The 10,990-nt window shown below is 38.4% G+C and overlaps 1 protein-coding gene across 1 annotated transcript in view; it reads right to left on the bottom strand.

The window, feature by feature from the left end:
* Positions 1 to 947: 947 nt before the first annotated feature.
* Positions 948 to 10,990, bottom strand: part of LOC134353612 (protein kinase C-binding protein NELL1-like) — a 1,036,586-nt gene continuing 1,026,543 nt past the window's right edge. The window contains exon 20 of the mRNA XM_063061731.1: positions 948 to 1,081. Coding sequence (XP_062917801.1) covers positions 1,070 to 1,081 — 12 coding nt within the window. The 3' untranslated portion in view covers positions 948 to 1,069. The remainder of the gene's footprint in view (positions 1,082 to 10,990) is intronic.

The following is a 10,990-nucleotide window of genomic DNA, read 5'->3' as shown; positions in this document are numbered from 1 at the left end:
CCTCAGTGATGTTTATGCCAAGGAACTTAAAGCTGTTCACCCTCTCAACCCCAAATCCATTGATGTCAGTAGGGGTTAACCTGTGTCCATTCCTCCTGTAATCCACAACCAGCTCCTTTGTTTTTGTCATAGTCATAGTCATACTTTATTGATCCCAGGGGAAATTGGTTTTCGTTACAGTTGCACCATAAGTAATAAATAGTAATAAAACCATAAATAGTTAAATAGTAATATGTAAATTATGCCAGGAAATAAGTCCAGGACCAGCCTATTGGCTCATTGAAGATGAGTTGTTTTCTTGACACCACTGTGTTAGGGTGATGACTTCTTCTCTGTAGGCTGCCTCATTATTATTTGAGATTAGGTCAATCGGTGTAGTGTCGTCAGCAAATTTAATTAGTGGATTGGAGCTGTGGAGCGACACAGACATGGGTATACAGAGATATCCACTAACCAAATGAACCAAGATGTCCACTTACACAGCTTGCTTCCATGGATGTTGTGTGACCCTCTAAAATCTTCCAGTGCGCCGTGTTTTATTACTTACTTACCAAATCAGTATGAATTTCTGATCCCTTTCATTTTCATCTGCCTGAGTGAAGCCATCTGAACAAATGAACAATGAGAAGGGGATTGCCACAGGCATGGATATGTTGGTCTAGGTTTGAGTAGGAGGCAATAGCTGCTTCAGAACAATCATAAACCTCCTCTCTTGGGTGTGTTTGGACTGCATATGAAGAAGAAAGGCACTTATGATGAAGGTTTAGCTCCCAAGCAGGTGAATTTGGTAGGCACCAGATGTTGCAAGGATCATTCTGACGAGTAGTTGAAGGTTTCATGGAAAACCACTGACAGACTGCCTCCTGCCTAGCAGAATGTTCTGTGCAACGTACAGAAAATGCTGGAGGAACTCAGCAGGTCAGGCAGCATCTATGGAAATGAATAAACAGTTGACGTTTTGGGCCGAGACCCTCCTTCAGGGATTTGCTGTCCTTCTGTACCTGTGCTTTGCAGCATGGAAGTATAGAACACATTCGACACCCGATGTGGGAACATCTGACATTTCTCTTCAACTCAGGATCTGCAACAAAATAAGAGCATTATTTACCTTACTGAACCAAAGGGGCAGATGCATCTTGTATCTGGCCCCCTCAGCTTCACATCGGTCAGTGGTGGCTCATCTACCACAGGGTTACTCATTAAAATGGGATCGCTGACCTTAATTGAAAAAAATAACCAAAGAATAGAGGTTTCTTTTTCCCATGTAATATTAATTAACATTAATGTTTTAAGTCATTTTCTATCAATTAAAGGTATTTTTGTTTATTTTGTTTTAATTTTTACCATTAGAAATAATAATTTATTCAAATAACAATCAGAGAAATTGGCAGTAGCAGAACATAGCATACGCAATGACCAGAGGATTGACTTTGATGGGGAAAAAAACTGCTGTGCCGTGCCAATGGTTTTTGAGACTGCCCGGTGAAGACTAGAAATAAGACTAGAAAAATGACTATTAAAATAAGACTAGAAAATAAGAAGTTCAATAAAAACGAATGTCTCACTCCAATTAAGAACTAGAATACGATTTTAAACTAAAGGCGAGATAGCAGAAACCTGATTGGTTGAGGACTAACCAATCAAGAGTGATGGGAAACAGGAGTTGAGTATATATACCACCAGACTAGACAGGCCTAGGCATCATCCCTGATGAAGATGGTGGAATTCATCATCGAAATGTCGGTTAAAATTGATATCTGGACTTGGCGGGAAACCCAAGAAGAGTTTATGTGTTATTATTAAGTTTTGATTTTTTTTTTATTTTTAGAGATACTTTTAAATTATATTTTTAAACTGTGTCTAAAATGGCATTGACAATATGGGCTGTCGGAGGCCATCAATGTACTTAGTGGGCAGGGCCCATATGGTTCTCCTCATGCCGTTCTGCGTCACAGACAGCATCAAAGGAGGCAATATGTTGGGGATTGTGAAGTAGCAACAAGGACAGTATATTCCTCCATGTTTTTTTGCCTTTCCATAACACATGCAAACATAGAACACAGCACAGGACAGGCCCTTAGGCAAACAATATCATGCCAACCTTTTAATCTACTCCAAGGTCAACCTAACACTTCCTTTCTGCATCTGATATAGTCTAAACAATCCTAAGCTTTCTTAGCTTTGTGACTTATGTTGGTATTCTGAGTTATAAAAAAGAGATTTACCAACTGGAATTTCTTACCACAAGTAAAAGTGGACAACAGTTGTTCATTGGTACACCACTGGCAATATGACCGATGTAGATTTGCATGAAAAACACTTGGAGCAATACAAAAATCCACATTTATTGTTCAAGTATGCAACAAAGCAGATTAAAATGCACCATTCCTTAATAACCTGTCAGAGGCAGGTATTAAAGTAAATAACCTTTAAATATTTTAAACAGAAACATTCCTCCACTATACAGATAGAAGCTCTTCATCACGGCACAATTCTACAAACACCAATTAACCTCTTATGTACATCAAATGACTCAGACAAAGAAACTATAAATGAGACTGTGAGAGTGCGATTGATGTTTTAATGAGTTACACAAGTAAGAAATTAAAATACAGAGTATTGAACAGCTGAAATAAGTAATTTGTATTGTCAGGCTGCAATTTATTATTCATAACTTATTTGTAACAAGCCACGCATCAGAGGTTAACTTCATGATACTGTGCAGCATTTTAAAATAATTCCAAATTATGCCTCAACTTTCCCTCAATAATTCTAGTATGAAATATAATTTATATTTAAGACAAATAGAGAATCGTATGATGGGTATCCTTGCAACAAATATGACCTTTATGTAACTAATAAAACACATAACCTTTTGAGTTAACTAGTAAGCGTATAGGACGTAATATTAAAAATCGATACCCAAAGATAAATTAAACCTTACACAGTGTTTCAATCATAAATAAGCATAAGGCTTTTGAATAGCAACGTGGCAGGTCCTCCTAAGAGGGAATAATATTCTAATAATTCTCAGCAATCGAACTTTTTCTGTCAGGATCTTTAAATCCCATAAGTGCAAGTCATCAGCATTATTTATGCTGAGGAAAATGATTACAATATGAACCTTGACACACGTTTTTGAAATATAAACAGGGTGTGGATTTGGCCCCATCATTACAAGCATTGTGTGAATAAAAAACACGTCAGAGAATTGCAGTCAAATATGGCACAAGATTAAAAAGAAATATACAAGAACCGAGCATTTTCAAATAACTATTGTCAAGGATTTAAAATATTAGTCATAACATTTAATTGTATGCAGCACAAAACCTTACTTTAACAGCTGTTCATTCAGCAGTGCAGGGGGAATCAAATGGAGTATTCAAAGGGTTAATCTTGGACACGTCTACAGATCATTCCACAAATCAACACAACCAGTTTTCAAAATAAAATAAATGTCATGCACTGAAAACCTGAGGTGACGTATTTAACAATCCTTAATTATTATTATAGACCTTTTAGAACAATCCTTAATTATTTTATTAGTTTGATTACTGCTTCAAATGAGCATATTGTTCAGAAAAATATCCATCAAGGGGTTATAGACCATGGCGAAAGCTAAGATAAATACTATTCTCTCTCCTACATAAGACAATTTTCCTTTTCATCTCATAAACCTAGACTCCAATACAAGAAACAATGCCACACTAATTGAAGTACATGTGCCATAAAATATCTATTTTCAATTTTAATTTATTGATATAAAAAGAGAAATTGGGAAATGCTAAGTGATCATTTTTATTCTAATCCCGAGAAAGGCATTTAGTAATTTGTTTCCAAATCATTTATCTTAGTTTAAGAAAATAAAGTGAATTGGTATGATAAATGAACTGATAATTGAATTCTGGTGTAGGAGCTTTTGAAATGCATGCTTCCTGAATACGCAATTGATTGGTTGATGCTTGTGAAAAAAAAGAAATACTTGCAATAACAATCCATTTCTCTTCTCAAGAGTGGACACGTCTTCAATTCTGTTTCAAACTGAACAGCTCTATTAGAAAAGTTGCTGAAAAGCAGCTTTAAAAAAAGGAATAGTTTACCAAACAGACATTGGCAAAATCTGTTGTGGAGCATCGCTGTAGACTTTTGATAAAAACAAAGTGTTACCATAATGTGCAGAGTGGGGTCACAATTGTGATATCATATGATAGGCATGGTGAGTTCTGTAAATAACATGAATCAGGCTTAAACTAAAAAGTGTCAAATATTTATGAATGTCATGCAGATTAGTAGTTGTAAAAGAATGAAAAAAACTATTTTCTATGAGTTCACAGATGCCTGTATCCAAAGCCCTGGAATTCGATCTCCACCTCCCCAGCTCTCCCTCTTTAAGGCACTCCTTATGATCTATCTCACTCATGAAGCTTTTGTTTACTTGCCTTAGAAATATAGTCTTCAAATTTCATCAGACAACACTCCTGTGAAGGCCCTTGTGACTTATTCCAACGTTAAGAAAAGAAGGAAGTTAAAATGAGGCAAATGGCGGCATCAACACAACAGAAGAGCAAAAGTTGTTCAGGTAATTTCAGGGGAGCCTTACACTTGGATAACCACTGCCATATTCCACTCCAGAGCCGAGAGCAAGAGTTATCTGCCCTGCAGTGTTCTGTTGAACACAAGGCAAAAGGATGACTAACTGTTGATACTATGTGTATCCATCACAAATGGCCCTCATTATGCTAGGTTTAAAGTACAAATTTATTTGAAGAAGAATTATTGACAAGGAAGATCATTACCATCATTGACATTCACTAGTTTATATTCTGATAGAGCAGTGGCCACTTCTTAGAACATTTAGTTATTTATTGAGATACAGCATGGAATAACTCTTCTGACTCTTTGAGCTGTGCTGCCCAGCAGCGTCCAATTTAACCCCAGCTTTTTCAATGACTAATTAACCTACCAACTGGTATGTCTTTGGACTGTGGGAGGAAACCAGAGAACCCAGAAGAAACCGACGCGGTCACGTACAGACTCCTTACAGACAGTGGTGAGAATTGAACCTGAGTCACCTGTATTATAAAGCATTGTGCTAATCTCCATGCTACCATGCCACCCTGGAACTCTACAGCACCATATGGACAAAGTAAATACATTTGAGCATGGACAGTTTTAGAATTTTGGGATTAGAATTGAAAACTGAGATAATTTTTTTCCCGGATTACCATGTACTAGTTTATAGAGTTACCGTTTTTAACAGCTGCCAGCAGCCGTTGTCGTGAAGGAACTTGGAAGCAGTCAAGTTTCTCTCCATTCCTCAGTCAGTGGAAAAGCCAGTCTTAGCAAGTTCAAGAATGAGAAACATCAGTGGCACAAAGCAGCTCATGAAATGTTGTCGGGAAGAAAACATGTAATCCAACTGAATGTACAAAAGTGAAAATTTGTATTTTTTTTACTTTTGTACCAACTGAATATTGAACATTGTAGTACCTATGTAAAGATATTTGCTTTCTCGGGCCAAACAGTTTGCTAATCTGCAACCGAGACATCAAAAACCCATTCAGCTTCATACAAGTCTGTCTGTCTGTCTAGGTACCATATCTGATGTGGACTTTGGTGACCACGGTTTTCCATTTAGATCTATCCTTCGTTTTTTGGATGACTTCCATTTCCTCGATGTGTAGCCACCTGGCTATGCTTTTGACGTACATAAGCCGAGCTCTTCCTCCAGGTTTACTCCCCTCAATCTTTCCAGAGAGTATGAGTGTTTCTAGTTCATCTTTCTGCATGATGTGTCCTAGGAATCTGAGTTGTCTTTCCCTTATTGTTGGTATGAGTGATCGAACTGCTTGGGCTCTTCTGAGAACTTCTTCATTTGATGTGTGTGTGTTCCATGATATTTTTAACATTCTCCTGTAGAACCATAGTTCAGCTGCTTCTAGTCTCTTTTCCATTACTGGGGAAATGGTCCAGCATTCACTTCCATAAGTCAGGATAGAATAAATGTAGCACTGCAGTATTCTGTTTTTAGTGTACATGTTCATCTTTCTGCCTATTAATATGTTCTTTATTTCATACAAGTAGCATGTGATTTTCAAGGTATTTTACAGCACGACTATCGGCATGTTTAAGTTCATGTCAATTCAAATGATTTAGTTTGAACACATTGGAGAAGACTATAAACAGTGCAGCCTCCAGAGGACACTGAATCACAGACAGCAGTTTAGGGATTGATCAGTTAAACGACGTGCAAAAGGAATTCCTGATGATGGACCAATGGCAAGACCCATAGTTGTATCATCATCACCACTGCAAAATCGAGACTATCGAGATCTGTTAAGACCCAGCACGTAAGTGCAATTATGAAGAAAGCATGGTAGCACATCCACTTCCTTAGGAGATTCAGCATGGCACCTAAGAGTTTGAAGAGTTCTATAGATGTGTAGTGGAGAGTGCACAGACTGGTAGGGAAACACTAATGCCTTTAAACAAAAAATCCTACATCACGGGTAAAGCCCTCAAACCACTGAGCACATCTACATGAAACGCTGTCAAAGGAAAGCAGCATCCATCATCAGAGATTGCCACCACTGAGGCCATGTTCATTTCTCACTGCTGCCGTCAGGTCGAAGATACAAGAGCCTCAGGAGTTGCACCACCATGTTCAAGAACAGTTACAACCTCACAACCATCAGGCTCTTGAACAAAAGGGGATAGCTACACTCATTTAACACACATCAAATTTGCTGGTGAACGAAGGGTCTTGGCCTGAAACGTCGACTGTACCTCTTCCTAGAGATGCTGCCTGGCCTGCTGCGTTCACCAACAACTTTGATGTGTGTTGCTTGAATTTCCAGCATCTGCAGAATTCCTGTTGTTTGAGCTACACTCATTTGCTTTCTATTGAGATGTTCCCACAACCAATGATTTCAGCTTAGACCAAAAGACCATAAGACAAAGGAGCAGAAGTTGGCCATTCGGCCCATCGAGTTTGCTCCGCCGTTTTATCATGAGCTGATCCATTCTCCCATTTAGTCCCACTCCCCCGCCTTCTCACCATAACCTTTGATGCCCTGGCTACACAGATACCTATCGATCTCTGCCTTAAATGCATCCAATGACTTGGCCTCCACTGCTGCCCGTGGCAATAAATTCCATAGTTTAAGGACTCTTTATCTCATTATCTCATGTTCTCGTTATTTATTTAAATTGGCATTTGCACCGTTTGTTATCTTCTGGACTCTGGTTGATCTTTCATTTATCCTGTTATTGTTATTGTTCTATAGATTTGCTGAGCATGCTCACTGGAAAATGAATCACAGGGCTGCATATGGTGACATACGAGGGGTGATTGATAAGTTCGTGGCCTGAGGTAGAAGGAGTCAATTTTAGAAAATCTAGCACATTTATTTTTCAGCACAGTCCTCTCCTACATTTACACACTTAGTCCAGTGGTCATGGAGCATACAGATCTTGGACCTCCAGAAAGTGTCCACAGCAGTTAATAATTAATAACTAATAAGTTAATAACATCTCCTTCTGCCTTAGGCAACAAACTTATCAATCACCCCTGATGAATTATTAACTTCAAACTTTCTGCATAATCACTCAAAGAGTTGAATTGCATGTGCGTGTAATGAGAGCCATATAACTCATCTCCTTCTACCTTAGGCCACGAACTTATCAATCACCCCTGCCGTGGACACTTTCTGGAGGTCCAAGATCCGTATGCTCCACGACCGCTGGACTAAGTGTGTAAATGTAGGATGGGACTATGTTGAAAAATAAATGTGCTAGGTTTTCTAAAATTGACTCCTTCTACCTTAGGCCACAAACTTATCAATCACCCCTCGTACATATAAAATTTACTTTGAAGTTTGAACTTATTTGTTCATTTATCTATCTATTTATTTTAGAGGCACAGCATTATAACAGGCCCTTCCGGCCTAATGAGCCTGCACTGCCCAATTACATCCATATGAATGATTAACCTACTATCCGGTAGGAATGTGAGAGGAAACCAAAGCACCCAGAGAAAACCCACACAGTCGTGGGGAGAACATACAAACTCCCTAGAAGCAACTGTCAGAATTGAACCTGGTTGGCGGGCATTATGGTAGTGAAATGCTAATCGCTACGCTACCATGCTATCCAAGAAAAATGACTCTGACACTGTTTTCCTGGTGTGATAAGATTTCAGTGAAGATCAGATGAAATTCATAACTCATTGCCTGCAAAATATGCAAATGAAAAATAATTAAGGATGTTACCTTATGAATCATGACTGTATCTACTATAAAGAAAAGCAGCAGTTATATTACACCTAACACTTCTGAGTGCTTTGGGGAATTTACAAATTCCTTCGAGCTTCATTTGCATGCTATTACCTCATTGTTGACCACTTTGAATTTCATCCTGTTGCACTACTTCATAATTACTGTGGAACAACTCTGCAAAGATCACTGCACCTAGGCTAAAACCTGTTATTGTCGAAGCTAAATAGATTCATAAACATTAGAGCTTCACCAGGATACAATCGTGCTGTTTGAATATCAGATTGCCTTTTCAGGTCTTGCAGCAAATGTGGTGAAAAGCTCTCTAATGGGGTGCCCTGGTAGCGTGGCGATCAGTGCCACACCATTACAGCTTGGGGAGTTCCATTCTGGTGTCTTTCTGTAATGAATCTGTACGTCCTTCCCACTGAATGCATGGGTTTTCCCTGGGTGCTCAGGTTTCACTCCACAGTCCAAAGATATACCAGGTAGGTTAATGGTCATTGTAAATTGTCACGTGATTGAATTAGAGTTAATCGGGTTTGTCAGGGGCTGCTGGGACAGCATGGCTCGAAGGGCCGGAAGGGCTGACTCTGACTTTGTATCACTAAATAAATCATATAAATAAATGTCACAAACTTATTTAGTAACTTTTTCAAGCCCACAGCCTGTCTGTTAAGATCAAAACTAATATAAACAGAAGCATATTGTTCATGTTAAAATTTATTTCATTCCTACCTAGTCATTGGATAACTTCTGGCAATAAATCATCACCAGGTCTGCAGCAATTCAAGAAAAGACCACATTCTCAATGCACAACATTTAGGGAGTAAATTTCTATCTCAACAACAAAGTTAAGTAAAAAAAATTTTGCAAAATTTTCATACAATCGTCAATAAAAATGAATCTAAAATATTGCAGCATAACTAAGATAACCTATTCTGTTTTCAGGCAATACAACCACAAATTTCAGTTTGGTCCAGTCATGGTCATGGTCCAGTCTTCTACCTGCTCGTGCTTTCATGCAGTCAACACATTTTTTGTTTGCTAACAGCTGAACTAAGTTCTGGGAGTTGCCAATGAAAAAAAATAATTCCAAATTTCAAAATCAAGACTTCCTTTTTTTTAAATCTGTGTACTGCCAATGATCTTGACTGGAAATATACATTGATGAAGAGCAGTAGGTGTTAGCATTCACAGTCTGCATTCTTCTCCATTCAAAATGCACTGTCTCAAAGTGAGATTATCAATCTAAGATGTCACCTCTTTGATTTCATTCTGTATTCATGAAACATAGGACTCTATTTATTGCCTATTCTGAACTACTTTCAGCTTTCTAAGGATTTCAGAGGATTTTTAAGATCCAATTACATTAAGTTGCATCTGGAGTCAGAGAGAGTTGAAAAAATTTCCTCTGTAAAGCGCATGGATAATGAAAATAGATTTGGCTTTATCACTGACGAAAGATTGCTCTGAATTCCATACTACTTAATGAACTGAACTTGTCTTCCTCAGATCCAGTGTGAAACTTGACTCAGATCTCCATGGCTTCATTCTTTCTCTTTTGAACATTGGTGCTTCATCGTTAGACTATGATGTCCAACAGAGACAAGTCTGTCTGTCTAGGTACCATGTCCAATGTGGACTTTGGTGACCATGGTTTTCCATATAGATCTATCCTTTGTTCTTTGGATGACTTCCATTTCCTCGATGTGTAGCCACCTGGCTACGCTTTTGACATACATAAGCCAAGGTCTTCCTCTAGGTTTACTCCCCTCAATCTTTCCAGAGAGTATGAGTTTTTCTAGTTCATCTTTCCGCATGATGTGTCCTAGGAATCTGAGTTGTCTTTCTCTTATTGTTGGTATGATTGATCGAACTGCTTGAGCTGTTCTGAGAACTTCTTCATTTGATGTGTGTGTGGTCCAAGATATTTTTAACATTCTCCTGTTGAACCATAATTCAGCTGCTTCTAGTCTCTTTTCCATTGCTGGAAAAATGGTCCAGCATTCACTTCCATAAGTCAGGATAGAATAAATGTAGCACTGCAGTATTCTGTTTTTAGTGTACGTGCTCATCTTTCTGTCTGTTAATATGGTCTTCATTTTTTGGAAAGCTTCTTTCGCTATTGCTATTCTGTATTTAAAGACAAGTACACAAGAAAATATTGGAAAACTACCACAATTCACCTGCACAGACAAAAAGTTAGGATCTTCCATTCCTTGAATTAATCTTCATCTTAAATCCAGGAATTGAACTGCAACCAACTATATGTTAGTATCATTTCTTCTTCCTTCTTTTTCCCCCTCATTGACTCATTCTTTCACGATTCTCACTTCTCATTTATCTAGAGGGCGATGAATCTGTAGAATTCATTGCCATAGACAGCTGTGGAGGCCAAGTCATTGGGTATATTTAAATGGAGGTTGATTGGTTCTTGATTAGCAAGGATTTTTTTTAAAATTTATTCATTTATGGGCGTCACCAGCTGTCAGCATTTATTGCCTGCCCCTAGTTGCCCCTGAGAAGGTGGTGATGAGCTGCCTTCTTGAACCACACAGTCCCTGAGGTGCAGGTATATCCACAGTGCTGTTAGGGAGGGAATTCCATGATTTTGACCCAGTGACAATGAAGAAACGGCGATATGTTTCAAAGGTGTCAAAGGTTACAGGGACAATGCAGGAGTATGGTGTTGAGAGGGATTATAAATTGGAAGA

Source organism: Mobula hypostoma, chromosome 11 (assembly GCF_963921235.1).
Source record: "Mobula hypostoma chromosome 11, sMobHyp1.1, whole genome shotgun sequence".
NCBI lineage: Eukaryota > Metazoa > Chordata > Chondrichthyes > Myliobatiformes > Myliobatidae > Mobula > Mobula hypostoma.
Note: the sequence above shows the minus strand (reverse complement) of the source record. Positions and strands in the feature narration are given on the sequence as shown.